The following is a 22,019-nucleotide window of genomic DNA, read 5'->3' as shown; positions in this document are numbered from 1 at the left end:
TTCTGTGTGCTAGATGCTGTGCCAGGCACTGCAAGGAATAGGAAGGTGTACAAACCAAGGATCTAGCTTCAAGGTGTGTGGCCTAGAGCCAGATGACCAAATATCAGATGAGATTTTCCTGGCTGATTGAGAACAAGTCTTAATTTCCTCAGAGAAGGATATAAGGGTTCAATTGCAAGGCTTCCTTGGGGGAAATAACATGAGATAAAAAAGTGATGCAGAAGATCTGTGTTCCCCCGTGTGTTACCCACAACTATGGGCAAAAAACTGAACTTCTTTGAGATTCAGTTTACTTATCTGTAAAATGAGGCTAACAACATACAAGGCATAAATTGTAGTGAAGATACAATGAGTAGGTGGATGTTGATGTACTTGGTACCCTCAACATGCACAGTGCAGATATTTACTGTGAATATTGACAACATAGTGTCTACCTCCTAAGAACACAAAGGAGTGCCATGGTCCTGCTATTAATCTGAAAATGAGATGAGAGTCAACATATGACACTGTGAAGAACAAGAGGCATGGTGGATAGTGTGTGGATAGTGGATGGATGGATGGATAAACGCATGAAAGGATGCATGGGATGGAGATCCCCTCTGACTCTAAAAGGTCAGGGTTTCTCCAGTCCACTGTGTATTCTTCTCAGTCTCCGTGGCCTTGAACACCGCAGTCCTTTTGGAGAAAGAATAACAGATGTGTCCTGAGAAGACCCACCAGAGGAGACCAGACCCATCCATGACCTGGGATACACAGTTTTCCCAGCTTGGGAGAGCACAGCAGGCAGGATCAGGCCAGGCCTAGACAGCCTTGTCACTAGCATGTCTCCCCATAAGGGGGCAGAAAATGACTCTCCACCCTGCACACAAGTCCATCTCACCTCTCCAAGCTTTCTTTTTTTATTTTTTCCTTCAGTTCAGTTCAGTTCAGTCGTTCAGTCGTGTCTGACTCTTTGCAACCCCATGAATCGCAGCACGCCAGGCCTCCCTGTCCATCACCAACTCCCAGAGTTCAGTCAGACTCATGTCGATCGAGTCAGTGATGCCATCCAGCCATCTCATCCTCTGTCGTCCCCTTCTCCTCCTGCCCCCAATCCCTCCCAGCATCAGAGTCTTTTCCAATGAGTCAACTCTTCGCATGAGGTGGCAGAAGTACTGGAGTTTCAGCTTCAGCAATCATTCCCTCTAAAGAAATCCCAGGGCTGATCTCCTTCAGAATGGACTGGTTGGATCTCCTTGCAGTCCAGGGGACTCTCAAGAGTCTTCTCCAGCTATAGAAAACCACCTGTTTATGTGATGATGCAAGTCAAGCTGGGCTGTTAGCTGTCATTAATAATTCTTCATGCACATCAGAATCCCAGTGGCACTCTTTAAAAATACTTATGCTCATACCCCTTCCCAAGACTAATAAAATCAGAATCAATTGGGATGGCCTTTAGCCATATGGATTTTGTAAACTGTGTAGTTCTCATTTGTACCCCCAAATCTTGAGACCTACCATTTCAATGGCTTAAGGTCCATATGCTAGAGAAGACTAGCATTTTAGTCGTTGCTTCAATATTACTACTCAAAGGGGTGAGAAATATGATAAATCCAGGCATAGTCAGTGGGACTGGTACTTTGGGGTACCACCTAGGTCATTCCGAGTGGTATGAAATTGATAAACTTGGCCCTTCTCACAACCACTTTCCTCAAATACTGAGCAGTCTGGAGGAAGGCTGGCCTACCTTTTTAGGAACAATTGGTAGGGGATGAGGGGAACACCCCCTCCACATTACTTAATTTAACTTCACAACCACCCTATGAAGTGGTTTAGTTATTACCATTATACAGAGGGGAAAGCTGAGGCTCCAGAGACTAGCCTAAGAGCACATTGTGTGTGTATGTGTTGGGGGAGGGGGTACCTCCCTGCACACCTAGGACTGGAGTCTCATGACTACCTCTGCTCGAGAGTTACCAGCTGCATGACTGTTCCTGTGACATGGTGACAAGGCTGAGTGTGAGTTTTAAGGCTTTTAAAAATTATCTTTAAAGCCTTTGAATGGCTCTCTCTTTTTAGTGTAAATCACCCGGACATTAAAGCCCTTATTGTATATTTATTAGTGTGTTATTCAGACCAAGGGGGAAAAGAGAGACGCTGACACTACGAATGACTTTGAAAGTGAGAAGAACCGGGGCCTGAAATTAAATCATTGTGACAGTGCCACTCGAGGGCCTCAATTTCAATAAATGATCACCTTTTTTTCACTCCTGATCCCGTTCGTGATGCGGGCAGGATGCGAGGAGAACTTTGCCCGGGGTGCTGAGTACCCCAGGCCTCTAATTTCTTCATGCTACTGGCCAGGCCTGCCACAGTGCCCTGAACCAACTGAAGGTACATCCAGCACAGCTGGGCAGAGGCAGTCGGGCATCCTTTCAGAAGCAAATGCCCTGTGTCCTCTTTCCACACTGCGCTCCCCCACTCCTGCCCCTCACTCAGCCTTCTGAGACCATCCAGTCTATTTACAGGGAAATCCAGGTTTCTGTACAAAAGTGGTGAAAGGTCTCTGTGGGTCAGTAGTAGGTAACTGACTTGTGTGCCAGACTAGTGGGCCCATAAAGCAGACTCTATCATTTCCTGCTCCCCTGTCCTGACTGGCAACCTGAGGCAGGGGCGCTTGCATTGCACGATGGAGGAAGGGGTGGCAGCTGGTGAAATCTCCACTTCAGGAGGGAGGAAGCTGAGGCCGGGAAAGCTGTGGTTGTTCTATTACCACACTGCAAACTAGCAGTGCAGCTAGGACTGACAGTACACCTCCTGAAGCCCAGCAATCAATATTGCTTTGGGTTAAATTCCTTTGGCAGGTCTCCCATTGGGATTGTTTCTGGTTTTAAAGCTGGGATCTTTAGTCAGAACCGATCAGTTTAAATAAACATGGCAGCCGTGTGGGTACCCAGCACAGACGTGAGTTCTTCTTCAACTGAGAGAGGAGTGCAGATTTTAATCTCAGGGCAATGAGGTTGAGGACATCTTGACTGAGATTTTCTGTTTAGCTGGGAAACAGACAAATGGAAGCACTAGAGGATGGGGCTCTGGTGTCCAACATGGGCATGGGTCCTGGCTTTGCCAGGAGCCTGCACTTTGACCTTTATCACGCCTCATCAGGCATTGAGCCCTGGCTTCCCACATCAGGAAATCAACGGGACAGATGGAACTCAAGTCTCCTCTGAGTGTAGGGGTTAAGCTCCCACAGATAGGTGAAGTTCTGTGCTGTGGAGAATCTTATTTCTCTGCTATCCTCTGGAATGAGTCTCATTTGTGTTGTGAAAAGGCCCTGACAGCTTATCTTGGCTCAATCCTTTAAGTTTAAAACATCTTTTCAAGTATTAGTAATTCAAATGATTGGCAACTTCTATCCCCCCAGGCCCAGTTCTTCCCTCCACACACTGTAGTTTTGGTCACACATAAGAAAGTCCCCAGATACCCAGGGCTGCAGGAGAAAGCTGTGTGCGCGAAGAGGAAGGCAGGCTTGTGATGAATGTCGTGGAAGCAGTCTTAGAGAGTCTCTCTTACAGTCTGAGACACCACCAACCCTTGTGCTTGTGTTTCTGACTTCAAGAAGCTGCTGATTTTACATTGCCAATTGCTGCTGGAGAGCCTGCTCTTTCTAAAACAGCTTTCAGTTGAAAAGCAGGGGAGCGCAGAAGAAGGAGCTGAGATGCCTGTGCTGGCTTTCGTGGACAGTGATCTTAGCTCAGCCTCTTAAAATTTCTGGGGCCTAATTTAAAAACATCTGCATAAGCATCTGCTGTTGCTGTTTAACTTGTGTCTTCCTTACTGAACTGGATGCTTCTTGAAAGAAAGCCTTTGCCATCTCCGGCTGTGTATTCCCAGCACCGATGATGCAGGTGGCACTCCATCCATGGTGGTTACATGAATTATAAACTGAGAAGGATCTATTAGTAGCATGTATTAAGTATCTACTGCAGTTGGGCACAGTGTGCACCATCTTCCTCATGCCATTTCAGTTGGTTGTTGTTCAGTTGCTCAGTCACGTCTGACCCTATGCAACCCCGTGGACTGCAGCATGCCAGTCTCCTCTGTCCTTCACTACCTCCCAGAGTTTGCTCAAACTCACATCCATTGAGTCAGTAATACCATCCGACCACCTCATCCTCTGCTGCTCCCTTCTCTTTTTGCCTTCCATCTTTCCCAGCATCAGGGTCTTTTCCAGTGAGTTGGTTCTTTGCATCAGGTGGCCAAAATACTGGAGCATTTCACAGTACACCATGTTAAATAGGTATTGCTACTGCTACTGCTAAGTTGCTTCAGTCGTGTCCAACTCTGTACGACTCCATAGACGGCAGCCCACCAGGCTCCCCTGTCCCTAGGATTCTCCAGGCAAGAACACTAGAGTGTGTTGCCATTTCCTTCTCCAATGCATGAAAGTGAAAAGTGAAAGTGAAGTCACTGAGTCGTGTCCAACTCTCAGCAACCCCATGGACTGCAGCCCACCAGGCTCCTCCGTCCATGGGATTTTCCAGGCAAGAGTACTGGAGTGGGGTGCCATTTATATTCGTTCAATTCACAGAACTCTGTGGCCTCTAATTTCCAGTTAGGATGTCCTCTGCCTGCTGGATTCTGCAGTCAGCGGGGTTGGGCAGTTTGACAGCCCATTTCTCTGCTTCCTTGAGTCTGTGGCCTTTCTGGCTGAGAAGATGAGCAGATGAGCAGGCCAGGCATTCATTGTCGGCTGCCCCCTGGGAGACTCCGGGCAAAGCCTGACTGCCTTGGCAGACTCAGGCGTTCTCGCCCTGTGAATCGTTTAGATCTCATGCACTCTGCTGCTGCTGCTGCTGCTTTCCAGGCGACCAGGAGGGAAGCACCTGCTGGGATTCCCCAACCGCCGCCCCTGCTTCCTGCGCCTCCTCGCAGGCTGCCGCCCTGCTGGTGTTGCACTGAGTGGTCTCCCAGGGACTTGCTGGCCTCTGACTTGTCATTCCTCTGAGTCAGGCTCTCCTGAGTCGACAGTATTATGACAACTTCCTCCCTTGTTACTACAAATGCTGACTGTTGTTTTCCCAGCAGCGGTCCCCAAACCACCGTGTTCTGTTCTGAGAGGAAGCCAGCCTTATCCGTAGTCATCACTGTCATCACCACCACAATTTCACCACGTGCCCCTCACTGCACTGATCACTGGGCTCCTGGGGTCATCTCGGACATTAAAGGGAACAAGCTTCCAGCAAGGCAAACTGCCAAGGATCTCAAAATCAAAAGATTCTTGAGAGTGGCACTGACCTCATAATCAGAAAACAGATGAGTCGCAATCCTGTGTGATCCCAAATTGTCAGCAGAGTGGAGTAGATCAGGGTATTAAGTAAATGGCCTCTTACATGTGTTTCCTGATCAGAGTATGCAAAACCCTTCACATCCTTAACTGCACTGAGCCCACATGACTGTGTGAGAAGGGCAGCACCCTCATTCCCATTTTACAGATGGTAAATCTGAGGCTTAGCTAGGGATGGAATGTGCCTGAACTCACAGAGCTCATTCATGAAATATCCTTTCACAAACCATCAAGGTTGAAGACAGTAACACAGTACCTGTGTTGCTGAGTATTAAATAAGAAAACACATTTAAAATGCATAGCAGTGACTGGCATAATTAGTGCCTAATTAGTGCATAATAACTGATACGTATGTGACAGGAAGCAAGTCCTTTACCCCTCCTGGCCTCAGTTCCCAATACTTGTGAACTGACATGGTGGGAACAGGTAAATTCCAATGTTCCTCCCCACTCTAAAATGCTCCATTTCAGTGGTCTCAACGGGACAGTTTTGCCCCCCAGGAGACATCTGGCAATGTCTGGAGACATTTTTGTTGTCATAACCTGGGAAGGTGCTACTGGCATCTAGTGGGTACAGGCCTGGGAAGGCAGGGGCCATGCTGAGGACAGTGCCCACAAGAAGAACTGTCTGGCCCCAGATGTCAATAGTATTGAGACTGAGCAAACCAGATCCAGCTGGACATGAACAGCTAGAGCTCTCTGAACTGCTGGAAAGGGCCTGTGGCCTGCAGCTTGCCAGGGTGTCCAGGGCAGCACCCTTACCACGCTGATCTCGTCAATGCGGAGTCGGGGGGGAGGGGGACTGGCTCAGGCGTCTTTAATTTAAACTGACATCACTCTTGCTCATCATCAAACTCCAAAATGACTCTGCCACGACTAGGAGAGAACAGTGCAGCACAAGACTCACGGAGCCCGGCCGGATGCACAGCCCCTAGGACGCAGGGGCAGCCCTACCAGAGCCAGGGTCAGTGGGCTTGCCCATCACCCCTGCAGCCCTTCCCCTGCCTCAGCTCCCTCCCTCCAGGGGGCAGACAACTGCTAGTGATCAGAGAGTCATGCTGGGAAGAAAATGCTTTGGCCTGTGGAATGGACACAGAAATGGCAGCCAGGGCAGCCTCGGGGGAATGTCGCAACCTCCTGCACTGTGCAGTATTGGTCTCCGTGTTCTCACCAGATATGGAGGGAAGGTCACCATCACACGCTCCCTGGATCTTCAGAGAAGCTGCTGCTGCTGCTAAGTCGCTTCAGGCATGTCCAACTCTGTGCGACCCCATAGACGGCAGCCCACCAGGATCCCCGTCACTGGGATTCTCCAGGCAAGAACACTGGAGTGGGTTGCCATTTCCTTCTCTAATGCATGAAAGTGAAAAGTGAAAGTGAAGTCGCTCAGTCATGCCCAACTCTTCGCAACCCCATGGACTGCAGCCCACCAGGCTCCTCCATCCATGCGATTTTCCAGGCAAGAGTGCTGGAGTGGGGTGCCATTGCCCTCTCTGTCAAAGAAGCTAGCTTATCTCTTTTCACAAAGTTCCTTCACCTTCCATTTCCTCTTTCCCAAACTCATCGGTTTTCCCTGAATTCCTGCCAAGAGGCTATGGGTTTCCCAGAAAGAGGAGAAATGACCCAGAAAGACCCCAAATGAAGAAAGGGGAGACCTGGGGTCTCGTTTAGGTTACTATAAATAGGCTGCCTATCTCCTCTCTGCCTCAGTTTTCCTATCTGTTAAATGAGCAGAGACATTACTTTGCCAACAAAGGTCTGTCTAGTCAAAGCTATGGTTTTCCTGTAGTCATGTATGGATGTAAGAGTTGGACTATAAAGAAAGCTGAGCGCTGAAGAATTGATGCTTTTGAACTGTGGTGTTGGAGAAGACTCTTGAGAGTCCCTTGGAAAGCAAGATCCAAATAGTCCATCCTAAAGGAAATCAGCCCTGAATATTCATTGGAAAGACTGAAGCTGAAGCTGAAACTCCAATATTACGGCCACCTGATGCGAAGAGCTGACTCATTTGAAAAGACCCTGATGCTGGGAAAGATTGAAGGCAGGAGGAGAAGGGGGTGACAGAAGATGAGATGGTTGGATGGCATCACCAACTCAATGGACATGAGTTTGAGTAAACTCCGGGAGTTGGTGATGGACAGGGAGGCCTGGCATGCTGCAGTCCATGGGGTTTCAAAAAGCCAGACACGACTGAGCGACTGAACTGAAATGGGACCTCAGATGATAGTTATGAGCATAGGAAGATAAAGAGGGGATGGCTCTTTGTAAGCCCCCACAGCGAGTCACACCAAGGAGCAATCATCTTCCTGCTGGACAGGGACCAGGCCCTGCTACTTAGGAAGCGCTGAAGTCCTGCGGCACTTGTCCCCTTGCATGCATGCATGTTCTCAGCCGGCATTTCAGGGAGACCCAAAACTCCACATCCCCCTGCGACATCAGTGAGTCCCTCTACCCACTCCCCACTCCTCCAGCACTTTAACAGATTGATAGCCTGAAGTCCCAGCAGCACCAGGCAGCACTCTCTGGACTCTGCCAGGCTTGGTGGGGCAGGAATGGTGAGCAGAAGGCAAAATAAGCAGCTCATGGGGCTGAGGAAACACATACAGGATGGCACTGCAGCTGGGGCCGCCACCAGCCCCACTCATGGATGGGAGACTTTGCCATCTGGTATTCTCCCAAGAAAGGGAGACCATGATGGAGGAAGGCATGCCCATGGCTCACCCCTAGCACCTGGCAGTCCTGATTTCTTGTGAACACTGCAAGAAACACTTGGTGGCTGGGCCCCTCCCAGCCCGGCCAATGAGACATTTCTGAGGCAAGAAGAAGTATGCGAGTTTCAATATGAGGAGAACATCCTTTCTGAAGCCAAGATTTCAGTCCTGCTGGGACAGTAGTAGCAGTTCTTTGAAACACAAATAAATACAGATGGGCCAGTAGCAGGGGGAGTAGGGCGAAGCCTTTCAAGAAATGAGTAAGAGGCTGTATAGTTTTATTGGAATGGTGGTAGGTAAGCTCTCCCCACTGACCCAGCACAGCATAGAGGTAGAGATGGGTAACATCACTGTTCAGTTGGAGCCTCTCTGAAAGATATTTTCTTAGAGGGAAGTTAAGTCCTGTAAGCTTAGCTAGAAATGTGAGGTCTACTGGCACACATGCCTCTCTCCCTCTTGTTGATTATCAAAGCAGGGACCCCTCAAAACTGGGGTGTTATGGAATGAGAAGAAAGGCAAGTGCAGAGATTCCCTTGTTCAAGTTTGCTTCCCAGAGTCACTGCTTCTAGAGGCCTGATGGATCACTGAGGAAGCAAGTGAGTATGTTCAGGAAGCTTAAGTTCAATGACAAGGGTATTGGGTATGACATCAATGCTGTGAAGCCTTTCTAGAATAAATCCTGCTCCTCTCCTCAATCGGCACCGTGTGGCAGCCCTGATCTCTTCCACTGTGGGGTCCCGTACTACTGTGGGACTGCTCAGGCAGCCACAATAGTTTGCTCTTTCCCTTCCTGCCAAAGTTCCTCTGGTAAAAACCAGTTTCCAGCATATTAAATTACTTTCATTTTGGCCTTTTAACACTCCCCTTGGCTGTTTTCTTCTTGGCTCCATCTGGACTTTGGGAAACGAATATCTTTAATACCCACTCATTAAATGTCCACTCTGCCAGCTGGTCCTCTGGCCTCTGGAAGGACCGCCAGCCTGGGCAGCCAGAGGGCCCCACAGATCAGTGCCCAAGACACCACCCAGGGAATATTAGCAGTAATGGCTCAATCTGGACCCTACCCGTTAAAGGACGATTGTGAGTTTTAAGTAGATGTCATAGAGTCTGGAAATTTGTAGCCAAAAGCTACATCTCCATTCACATACTGGATTTGGGACACAGGAAAGGACTCACCCATGCTTTCCCGGAGTGGGTGCCAGGAGGATCTCTCTTCCAGCCTCGTTGTGGGGCAGCAGCTGAGCGACGTACCTGCCCGACGGCTGCAGGTGCCGATGCACCGAGACGGCCAGCCGGCAGTGCTCGCTGCTGCTCCTCATCCACGGGCTCAGGATCGTGTGCTTGGAGTTTGCCGAGGTGTTGAGGAGGAGGAAGGCACCTGCCAAGAGACACGGAGAATGAGTCTGCAGTGTGTCCAGATGAGAGGACCAGCATCAGCTCTGTGGTGGGATTAGAGAGACCAATGGCATTAGAGTCAGCGATGCTGGAAGTCTTCCTCCAGCCTCTCACCATCTTCACACAGCCAATCTCTTTCCCACTCTCTTAGGCTGTTTCTATAAAAAGTAAAGCCCGAGGCAAAGATGGTGATCTGGACTTATCATCAGGCAGACCAAGCTTCTCACCTCAGCTTCCCTACGGACTAGTTCTGTATCTTTGAGTCTCAGGTTTTCATCTGTAACACGGACAGCCTAAGAGAGTCCTTCACTCCATGTATGATCCCAGAGTGGAGCTAGGACATCAGTTACACCTCATAAACCTTCACGTGTGGGATCCCCAAACCTCACAAACCAGGATACTCTGGGGCATCTCAGGCCACCCCGTGGGTCACAGTTTCCATCTGAGCTGACCTGAGTTCTCCATATGACACTCAAGCCAACTTCAGACTCAACTGATATCTGTTGGACAATTCAGAGTTTCTGAGGAATGTATGGGTTGGCTCCAGGCTCTCAAATAGTTATGACCAGTTCAAGATTTTCTTTGTGTGGCTTATTTTGGTCACTTATTTTGTAGCTAAGATCATGGCTATAACTCCTTTGCTTATTAGCTACGTGATCTAGAGCGAAGCATTACTTTTTCTTGTTTCAGTTTCCTCATGTATAAAAATGGCGTGGGAAGGGTTGGCCGAACTCAACAATCTTTTAAGACACATTTCAGCCCCTTTGTCTATGAATCATGTGAATCTGCGACTATTCACCACAAAGTGAAGTCGCTCAGTCGTGCCCGACTCTTTGTGACCCCATGGGCTGTAGCCTACCAGGCTCCTCTGTCCATGGGATTTTCCAGGCAAGAGTCCTGGAGTGGATTGCCATTTCCTTCTCCAGGGGATCTTCCCAACCCAGGGATCGAACCCGGATCTCCCACATTGTAGACAGACGCTTTGGCAATCCACTCCAGGACTATTGCCTGGAAAATCCCATGGACAGAGGAGCCTGGTAGGCTACAGCCCATGGGGTCACAAAGAGTCGGACACAGCTGAGTGACTTTACCTTACCTTACCTTACCATCTGAGCTACCAGGGAACTCCTTTCTCCACAAAGAGAGCCCTACAAATCCATCCTGGTGCCATGTCTGTGGCAGAGTTTCCCTCTGGGACAAGCTAACCCTAATACCAGCAGCACAGGCCAAGTGACCTACACAAAACCTGTATTTATGGGGATTCCTGTTGGCATAAAAGCAGAGCATTATTTTATTGTTCCTGGTATTCCTTCTGATGCATTAATATCACTTGCCACACTTCTCCATTGAAGTTTTGGACCATTAGATCTGCTCCTTTTGCAGTGAAAGCCTGTCTCATAACATCCTTGATTTCTCCTGTGGGAACCAGCTAACGAGTGTTCAGCTTCTTTGACCACTCCCAGCACATAGAATTAGTCTCCTTCGCAGATAACCCAATTTATCGAGTAGGCAAAGGAACCATACTTTTCGTTGATAAAGAATGATATGGAGGAAAGAAGGGGATTTCTACCAGAAGCTAAGTATTTCCAAGGACACATATTGTGTCAGGAATTTGGAGAGTTGTTATATTCTGGAAGTAGGTAAATATGACTTCTAGTTACAATCAGGATGAAGTCAGCACAAGACTGTTTCTGAACTGAATCAGGGACATGGGTCAGTACTGGAAACTGAACCCTCTGTAATTAGTGGGAAGTTTCAGCATGGTGCACGGGCCTTTGAAAAGTGCTTTCTGACTCTCAGTAAATAATCTGTATTATTATCCTATTTTACCATGGGGAGACATTCTTGTTATGGGCACAGAGGCAAAAAAAAAAAAGATAATTAGAATCAAAGACTCAGAATTAGAAAGCACTTTAAGATGATTCAATGTAATGCCCTTGCTTTTCTAGAGAAGCAGGCTGGAGATCAGAAGTGGGAAATAACTTGAATAAAGTCTCAACTTGAAAGTCCAAACCAGATTCCAGCTCTCTGAACTCCTAATCCAAGCTCTTTCCCTTGCATCTTTCTCACTTGCCCCACTGTATTCTTTATCCTAAAACGAAATGTAACCAGGGTGCCTTGTGGCCAAGTTATATAATGCAGGAGCCGAGAGGGATGGGACAGGAGAAAGACAGGCAGATGGGTGCTGGACCAAATCCATTTGTTCATTGGCCTCTTTACTCACTCCTTTCTGCCCTCAGATTTCATTTATTGGATGCCTACTTTGAGCAAACATCCAAGCACTGGCTCTGCCCTGGGGACACAGATGTGAACCAGACACAGTTCTGGACTTCAAGGAACTCTAGGTCCCATAGGGGTGATGAGACTCTGCACTAACTTTAATCAAAGGTAGAGGTTATAGAGTCATAAGACACATACAGACAAAGTAGTTTGGGAGGCTCCACAAAAGATATTAGGTTCAGTTAGGAAGATTCATAAAGAAGATGATCTTTGAGCTAGGTCTTTAAAGGAGAGAAAAACAAAGATATTGGCAGAAATGGCTGTGCAAGATTTGAGAGGAAGAAGAGTCAAGGCAGAAATGTAGAAAATGTGTCGTGGCATTTGGATGCAGAGTAGGGCACATGAAGAGAAGCTGGGAAATAAGGAAGGGTGATGCATGTGGACCAGACCACAGAGAACATTTCATTCCCAGCTGAAAATGTTCCAACTATACTTTGGACAATAGGGAGCCAGAAAAGATTTTTGAGCAGGATAGGGACCTCATCAGAGTGGTGCTTCAGGAAGATTAATCTGGTATGGTGGAGGAGCGGCAGGATCAAAACTAACCCAACCTCATCCTCCACCACCAGTCCACACCAGGCAAGGACAAGACTAAATGCAAATATGATGTCTTTAGTATGTTACGTTGTAAGCAAAGGTGCTGTGTTAGGGACAATTCTGGAATCTACCGAGGCTTCCAACCATCTGTTCAGAGCAAATGAGAGCTCTGGAAGTACCTCTGGGGCACCACATACTTTGGGGTGCATTCTGAGCTTAGGATGAAGCCACATATATGCCACACATAAGGAAGCAACAGTAGTGTGTCTGGGTCTGAGACACTACGCTGGTATTTTTCTTTGGGAAAAAGTTGGATTGAAACCAGCTTTTTGAGCTACTGAGAGAAAGAATGCAGGCAAAATAAAAGAGGTGCTTCCCTTTTTTGTCAGTGAGTACACACTGATGAGTGGGTATTAAAGATATTCGTTTAACCCCTGGGAAACTCGAGCTCCCAATAGGAGCAAATCAAGCTGAAGTTGCTGGGGCTTGGGGCTCATCCTCTCCACTGTCTCTCCCTCCTGGATGTGAAAACACATGTAAATTCTGCCCTTGTGATTCAGTACCTCAATAATGAGACTCTTTCAAAGCTGACTGGAAGATGGATTACTTTTCCAGTTCTAATATGTGAGATGATGTTTATATGAATTTTATTTTGTGCAACTGGACTATCAATAAGGGACTGAGCTTAAAGTATTTTCACTCTCAATAAAACTCTATAGTTGAGAGCTATCTCTTCATCAGCAGCTTTCCTCTACCCCTAAAAAATAAAATAAAAGGAAAAAATACATTTCATAAGCTCCTTGGGATATTGTCAGTATAAATCTTTTAAAGTCAGTGAGAATTTATCTCTCCTCTTCCTCTTTCCCATTTCCTGTTTATTTTGCTCAGAATAGCTTGGGGCTATGGGAAGGCTCCTGGGGTCCCTTCTAATTAAGAAGGATGGCCTGGCAGCTCACAGACCTTCCCCCAGAGTGGGCCATAGGGGGTGGAGAAGCAGATCAAAGAGCCCTGCTTACCCGGTGCCACGATCATGGTTTCCTTATTACGGGACTGTGTTGATGTGTTCAATGATTAAATATGAAATAGTTATTATTTTTACCTCTGGTCACAGGCATAGCGATGTGTCACTCTCATCCAAGCCAGCAGGGCTCAAATTATGAGACAGAAACCAAGGGCCATGAATCTTGAGATCAGACAGACTCTTTTATACTCAGGCTCTATCTCTATTCCATTCTAGGCTTTAGACAAATTGTTTAACCTCTTTAAACCTTAGTTTGCTCAGATTTAATATGGCTATAGCCTACCTCCTATGGCTGTCATGGAGATTAAACTGAATTGCATGTGTGAAAGTGGCTAGTACAGTGTCTGGCCCTTAGTAGATACGTGATGAATGTTGATTTCCTGCTTTGAGGGGTGTCATTCTGGAGTTCCTTTTATCTATCCCTAAACTTGAAATCGGAGGACCAAATTTCAGCCCTGGCTCTGCTACTACCAAGGTTTCTTTGTTTGTAAAATGAAAAGGTTGGATAGAATCTCTCTGAGGACCCTTAGAGCTCCAAACTGTCAGTAATTCTATCTGCCTGCCTAGAATATTATTAATCTAAAGGAAACATGTCAAGTCTCCAAGCCCCTAAGTCCTAAAGACTTCTTCTCCTAATTTACCTCTCTGAGGCTTCTAAACCAACAGTTTCAATCAATTGACCAAATATTCTGTGAACTGTGATTCCCGGTTCTGCTTCCTGTCTTCTAATTTACACGAACTTGTTACAGGACTGGTACCACCTCTAAATGTTTCATATTTAACACAATGCTTGCCATATGGCAAGCACTCAATGCCTTTAAAAGTCAAAGTAATATATATATATAAAGCAAGGAGTCAAGTAGTTCAGAGTGGCTCATATAATAATAATAATAAAACTATCCCCAATCATGCTCCTCACACCAAGTCCCAAAAATACTTTTAAGGATTTCTAATGTCTTTAGCCAGCTGCTTTCATGATTCTAGATATTATGATCAGGGTGTTATTTGTTGGTGCAACAACTTTAGACTCATTAACGTTGATGGTACAGTAAGAAAAATGATCCTATCCCCCTTCGATTGGGTTGGTCAAAAAGTTCGTTTGAGTTTTTCCACATGATCTTAATAATTCTTTATTTCTTAAATTCGTTTTTACTTTTTTTAAATTACTTTCCTTTTTAACTCTTCATGGCAAATTTATCATTTGTTCCATCAGCTTTACACAGTATCACCTGACTCTCCTCCCTGGAAGATGACGCCATTAGCCTTCCTGCTCTTCCAGACTTTTTCACATCCACCTCCTAAAGCAGCTGTGTTTTCCTCTATACTGTCAAGGTTGTGTAAGAATGATTAAATCTTGTGTTTTGCCTACAGGTTGATGCTAAATGTTGAAAATTAATAACAGAGCTTTTTATATTGTAAACTATATACATATTTTCACTGCAGTGAACAAAGCTTATATTTATAAATGTCTTTATTGGTCCAGTAATACATCCCACTCCACAGAGAATGTTTCTAATATCAAGATGAAATGAATATTCATTCTCTCTCTCTTGGTCTTAACATTGTCACCTGCCAAAATTGTGGCACATTATAATTTGCCTTATATTTGAATCAGGAGTCTCCTGTGCAGTTTGTTTTTCCAGAAATTTCTGACTGGTTTTCTCTTTATTTTCTATCTGCCTTTTGCACTATATCACTAACGCTTCTACAAATTCCTTGAAGAATCTCTCCTTTCTTCTCGAAGACCCTGACTTTCTGTTTTTAATTTATACCAGTTGTTTTCTGGGCCTCCAATACAGCTATTATTATGGAATTTCTTTTCACTGGGTCTCTTCCATTAGTCCCATCATCCTGGGAAATTTCCTCAGGGGAAAACTTCTTTGAAAATCTTTGGCTATCTCCAATATTTTTATTTTGTTTTCACACTTGGTTGATAGATTGTTAGGCTATAGCATCTGTGTGACTGAGGTAAAGTCTGAGGCTGGTTTTACTGTAATTTTTTTTATAGTCAACCTGTTTCCCCCCCCCCTTTAGAAGCCTTCAGGACCTTTCTTTAACACTGAGGTACTTGAATTTCGGTACAATGGATCTAGGAATGGGTCTCTATAAAAATTCTTCAGTGACATTTGGTGGGCTCTTTCAATCTGAAAATACATTTCTTTCTTTTATTTCTGGTAAATCTGTTGTGTTATTTCTCTGATATTTTCATTGCCCTCTTCTCAGTCTTAAATCTTTCTGAAGACATTTATCTCTCAAGTTAACTTGTTAGCTACTTTATCTTTGTTTTCTCTGGGGTCAGTTTTTTAATGTTGATATTTCTTTTTCATTCTGCTGTGCTATCACATGCAGGGTGGTCCTGGCTCAGCCCCTCATATAGAAACAGGAGAGGCTAGGAGTACTTCTAGAAACTTCTCTACCCATAGTTAGTGCTTGCCCTTCATGTCAGCATTGGCTTGATGGGCTGTGGGGAGCAGGCACCCTGTAGCACCTGCTCCCCAACTCCAGCATTGTGGACTCATCTTCATTCTCTGCATGAGCAATGAACACTCCCAAGAGTAGCCCTGGGTTTCTAGGTCCACTTGAATTTTTTAGAGAAAAGTCTTTGTTTCTCTCCCTTGTGGTTAGGTATCTTACTAATTTTTCATCCGGTAAACTGGGGTTGAAAGGGGAGTGACCACATGAGTTAACACACCACAGAGAAATCACATTCTTCTCCCTGACTCTCATCCTTCCTTCCAGAGAATCACTTATCAGTACCCACTGTGGTGCTGCCCAGCAGAGGAAGACTCCCTCCTCTGCTCCAAAGAGAGCATCTTCTCATCTTATTTCCTCTGTCAATAGCTTCCATCTCCTCTTTGTGCTCTAGAAGTCACTCATAGATTCCCTCCTGTTCTGTTTGCCATTCAAGGTTTATTCCTCCTTTGAATCCTTTATTATCACTTTAGTGGGATTACAGGAGAGAAGAAGACAAAAGTGCGCTCAGTCCACCATTCTGAACCAGAAGTCTCTTAATCATATTCTTTGCGTGAGAACATGAATAAACAAATGTATGAATGGACAGATTTCTATCTCAATAAATCACATGATTCTGGCACACAGGTTAATTGTCTATATTGAAATTAAACTATTAAATCATTATTTCAAGCTATTACTTGATCACAATACCATTTGTATTAGGTGGGGCTTAAGGAATGGCAGAAGTTTATTGGCTGGAATGTGGACAGAAGAAGTGCAACCCAGTACAAGGTACAGCATAGGGAATGATGCTGTGCCATCCCCCAGAGTGTGTTCCGCAGAACACCAGCCCCACAAGGTGTTAATAGGTATTATGGGAAAGCTCTGGGATCAAGGAAGGTTGGGGCTTTTTCCTTGTGGGACTTCCTAGAAACTTAATATGCCAATAAGAGTTTTGACTCTTCGAGATTGAAACATAAAACAAAGATTTCCGAAACTCCTCAGGGAACAGAATCTTTTGCTATGGTGTATAATGCACCATGGAATATGCTTTGAAAACCCTACTGTATTCTATTTGTGCTCTAGAGACCATTTGCAGAAAGTGAGAAAGGAAAAAAAAAAAACCATTGTGATAAGAATTAAAGTAGTATAGAAGTGAATAACATATCTCTACCATCTCTTAAATTGTAAAGCTCTGTTTGTATGACTTTCAAACTGTCCTCCCATCAACACCTAAGATTCTTGTGGCAGAATCATGCTTTTGGAAAGGCTCCTCTGGGTTACTACTTTGGTCTCTCTACCTGAGGATACTTAAAAATGCTACATTCTATATCTGACTTTCAGAATGTCAGAGCTAGAAACAAACATGATGGTTACATAGCTAGCCCCTTGCTCTAATGGGGAGAAAGCAAAGAAGCTAAGGACTTGCCCAAGGTCATACAGCACATCAGTGGTGGATCTGGGACTAACAGCAAGATTTTCAGATCCTGTCCAGTGGAACACTCAGTAGCTGCCTGCCCATGTCAGAGATCTATGATGGTGTTTTTGGTCAAATGTTCTATGGCCTGGTCTCCAACTGTCCCAGGTATCACTTTCTTTCTTTTCACTTTCTCAATTCTGAGGATCTGGCCCATTTATCTGACTGGCTCAGATCCAAGGAACTAGACTAAAGCCTGGGCAGGGGGCACCCAGACAGATGATGTATCCTCTGGAAATCACTCCTGGGGGCTTAGGGTGGTCCTTCAAGTCTGGGAAGTATTTGAGGGTCTCCTCTGTTCATGTGGTCTTATGAAGTACCAAACCAGATTGGGAACACTGAAAAAGTTCCTTTAGTGTTTACTTTTCAAGTTTGAGTTCTGCTACCCTATGTAATCTCAACTCAGGTTTCAGGTTTTAGTTCAGAGTTTTGAAATATATAGGAAGGAATAGTTAGGATTGTCCTTATCGCCATGCCTTGTCTAAAAGTGGGATGACTTGGGAACCTAGACCTAGAGTTCTCGCTAGTTATTTAGCCCAGCCGTTTCACCTTACAGGTGAGGACACTGAGGCCAGAGGGTTAAAGGGATGTGCCTGGGTTCCACAGCAGGCAGCTGAGCTGTGTTAGGCCCCAGCTCCTCCAGTTCCAGACTGGTGCACCCTTACTGTCTCACACTGCTACGGTGTCAAATATTTGGTTTAAGCTCCACTACCCTCCACCACCAGGACTTAAATGTACTGCTTTACTGCACCTTTATCAGGAAGCACCTGAAGAGAAATGGAATTTTTTTTTGAGGTCTAATGTCAGAATGAACAAGTGTGTTCATTAAGGGAGGAAAGGGAGGTAGGAGTTGATTTTTCTTAACAGTATTATTAATCTTAACATTATGAATTCAGCTGTAGCCAAAAGTGGTAGTACACTTGCCTATTTGGTGGATTGCTGTAAACTACCTCTCAGGTCCAGGCTAACTGTGGCAAAAAGTTGCCTAGAAATGGTAAAATACATTTATGCTTATGTGTGTATACAGTAAATATATGCATATTTGTGTGTGCATATGTATACATACTTTATAATGTGTATATATATGTATACATACACACACACATCCTGTATATGTGTGTATGTTCAGGTAGACCCCATTTTAGATCTCTGATCCTGTTATAAAGAACAAATCTTTTGGCAGGGGGAGAGACATACTTTTCTTTGTTTTTGTTTTTTTAACCCATAGGTTTCATTTAATAAAAAAAGACCAAAAATCTTTATATACTGCCTCTGTGTTCCGGGGAGTCAGCAAAAAAGATAATAAAAGGCAAAGCAAATAAATAGAAGGAAACAAGCTGAAGTGCTGAGAAACCTCTTTTCCCTAAGAGCTCATTGTGGTAATCCTCAAGGAAAATAGAACAGCACTTGATCTGATGAGAGGGAGAAAGGAGAAGCCAGATGAAAACTAAACAATTGATTTAATTCAATGAGAAGCAAGAGGCAGGAGAGATAAAAGTATCTGCTGCTATTGGGGTTGGGAAGGGAGGAGTTAGGGGACAAAGTGCCTCTGGTGTAACAAGATCCACTTTGGATGGAGACAAGCACGAAATCAAGTTTTCCCTTTTCCATGTAGGTTCATAGCTCTGGAATCAGATTGTTCAATTTCTGCCTTAAATCCCAGATTTCAGGGTATAAAAATCTTTCATGTTGCTTTTTAAAATTTTGCTAAGAGGTATCAGATTTTATCACTTTATTTGTGTAGTTCATTGAATTTTTTAAAATTAAAAAAATTTTAAAGCAATTTTGGACCCATGTGCTTGTGGGAGTGTAACAGGATCTCAGCCTCTTATAATAATTTCTGACATTCTGTGTGCTGTGGCTCTCAGACACCCCAGTGTTGAGGAAGGAACACAAACCCTGGGCAAATGCTGACAAGGGAAGGGAAGCGAGGGAAGGCCACCAGGTCACCACATGCCACTCTGGGAATGACCCACAGGGCACCAAGAGGCCATCCCACCCAACTCTTTGTCCTTCAGAAGAGAGAACTCACATGCAGGAAGGTGAAGGAACTGTCTGAAGAGGGTTAGGCAGAGGAAAATGGCTAGGTTGAGCTCTCAAAGGTTCTAGAAGGATCTGGCTTCTTCTAACTGGTCTTCCCACTCACCCTCCCCGCATACATTCTGCAAACAGCAGCCAGAGCCATCTTCTTAATAGGATTTAGTTAGTCACAGTCCTTTTAAACTCTTCAATAGTGTCCCACTGACAATAGATTAAATCCAAGTTCCTTACTATGATTTACAAGCAAGGTCAGAGGGGAACCAACCTGTGGCAGATATCATAGGTTGGCTCACAGCACCCTCACCAACTTCCTTCTCTCTTGCCTTTCTCTTTTACTGAGACTGGAAGTTAAAAAATGACTTGATTTAACAGGCCTTCCTTACAGACCACTGACACAGTACTAGCCTATGAAATGTAAGCAGAATTGTGCTTATAAGGTGGCCAGAATTAGCTAATAAGAACACAGGACACTCAGTTAAATGTAAATTTCAGAAAAATAATGAATAATTTTTTCAGCACAAACATATTACATGGGGCATACTTAAATTAAAAACATTATTTATCACTTATCTGATGCTCACATTTAACTGGACGGCCTATATTTTATCAGGCAAGTCCATGTTCTGGAAAATTTGGGGAAAACCTTCCCTCTCTGCCTCTTTTTCTTCTTGCCTGGAATGTGGACTTAATGCCTGGAGGTGTGGTAGCTGTCTTGTGACTATGAAGCAACAAGCGTAAGCACACAAAATGGAAAGGTAACAAGAGTTGTCACTAATGGTGTTTTCGGACATTTGTACCATCGCCTGCCCAAGGTCTTTATTTGGCTAAGCCATGGTGGTGAGGGCTTCTGTTTTTACAGCTGATGCTCTGTGATCAGGGATCTTGTCTGTCTTGGGCCAGTTGTCTAGTGTCTAACACAATGACAGGGACAGTGCTCCTTCAACAAATATTTCCTAAATGGGTAAAGACATTACACTTAACAAAAACGTGGGTAATTCACTTATTTCCTTGTATCTTATCTAAAATAGTGTCATTCTTATTTTATGTTAGAACATTTCCCCTCTTGAACTGACTGGTGGCTATAGAAGGAGTATTATTTGCAACACAAAACAAATAATTTTTTAAATGCCTGGAAGTTTGGACACTTAACGTCAGTGTTTTTCAAATAGTTTGTAACCCTTTAGTGGGCCATGAAATCAACTTAGTGGGTCATGACCAGCATTAAATTAAAAAGATGAGAAGGAAGAAGAAAGGAAGAGGGAAAAAAAGAAATTAAAAAATATCCATATTGTAATTTCCCCTTGGGAAATAACGGCTGCTGATCTATATATATACACACACACAAAGTCACACACGTTTCTGTGTACTATGCTGTTATATAAAATATATTTCTTACTGTGGGTTATGGTTAAAAATAATCGAAAGGCTCAAGATGGGTATTGTTCAAATTTCAAATGTTCATACATGGAAAGTATACTGGGTGGGTCTGTTCCCTGAGCTACCTCTCATTAGGTGGGTGATTTGGGGAGAAGAAATCTATTTGGACAGAATTTTGTGATTTATAAAACTCGCCCACACAAACAATCCTATAACAACTCTGTGAAAGATGCTTTCCCAGTTGTGGCTGTACCTGCCATGGCAGCCATACTGAGTACTTGAAAAGAGGCTGATGAAACTGAGAAACTGAATTTTTCATTTTATTTAATTTTTAAAACTTTAAATTTAATTTAAAAATTAAACTTAGAAGCCAACACTTGATTTAGTCATTAGAAAAACATGTTTGGAACAACTTGGATATGTGAATCTAACTTTTCAATCATAAATTTTATGAAATACAGACCCACTATTTAAAATGACAATTTAGCCTCAAATTGACATGTACTGTAAATATAAAGTATATACTGGATTTCAGTGATTTAGTACAGAAAAAATACATAGTATTTTATGAATAGTTTTATATTGATAACATGTTGAGATGACAATATTGAATATATTGAGTTTATATATTATTAAAATTAAGTTCATCTGTTTCTCTTTACTTTTGTAATGTGGTTTCTACAAACTCTAAAGTTACATTTTTGGCTCATATTATATTTCTACTGGGCAGCACTGCTCTGAGGATCAAGTGTCTTGCCCTAGGCCACTGGATGAGTCAAGTGCTTCAACCACCATTATGATCCAGATCATGTGACTCAAAATTCATGGCTCTTTTTGCTAAACTACAAGTCACATTTCTAACAGGCCTCATTGTTACCTCTAAAAACAGTGGGGGTGAACTGTAGGACAATAATAATATAATGATGATGATGGCTAACGTTTAATGTGTGCCTAACATGTCCTGGGCGCCAGGTTAACATTTAATAAGGTTTACTGCATTTGATTTTACAACAGCTTGGTAAGGAGGCATGTGATTGTTATATCCACTTTTTAGATGAGGAAACTAAGGTTTGGAGATGTCAATTAATCTGCCTATCAGCTCAAGGTAGCGCAGTCTGAGGGGCCCAGAACCTAGGAGGTCCATACAAATGACTGAATACTAAATCCTTTCCTGAGATGATGGCCATCACAAAAGCATTTGGGCTCTGGGTGGGTAACAAGCAGCTGTATCTCCCAGAATCCTGTTAGATTAATTTCCTTTGGGAAATAATGTTTGCTGATCTTGCTGCTGATTCCAACACCACACAGTAGAAATCTCTAAGTGCCACAGTCTTTGAATAGATAGATAAGGCTCAAGGAGGTTACCTTGTATCTGAAAATTTTTCAACCAGAAAATTGAAAT

General features: G+C 44.2%; 1 protein-coding gene across 1 annotated transcript in view; it reads right to left on the bottom strand.

Annotated features, from left to right (window-relative positions):
• The window catches only part of ALK (ALK receptor tyrosine kinase), a 734,875-nt gene that overhangs the window by 319,614 nt on the left and 393,242 nt on the right, over positions 1 to 22,019 (bottom strand). Inside the window, exon 4 of the mRNA XM_040225696.1 lies at positions 9,213 to 9,414. Coding sequence (XP_040081630.1) covers positions 9,213 to 9,414 — 202 coding nt within the window. The remainder of the gene's footprint in view (positions 1 to 9,212; positions 9,415 to 22,019) is intronic.

The sequence above is a fragment of the Oryx dammah genome, unplaced genomic scaffold (assembly GCF_014754425.2).
Source record: "Oryx dammah isolate SB20612 unplaced genomic scaffold, SCBI_Odam_1.1 HiC_scaffold_25, whole genome shotgun sequence".
Taxonomy (NCBI): domain Eukaryota; kingdom Metazoa; phylum Chordata; class Mammalia; order Artiodactyla; family Bovidae; genus Oryx; species Oryx dammah.
This window is presented reverse-complemented; position numbering and strand designations above follow the sequence as displayed.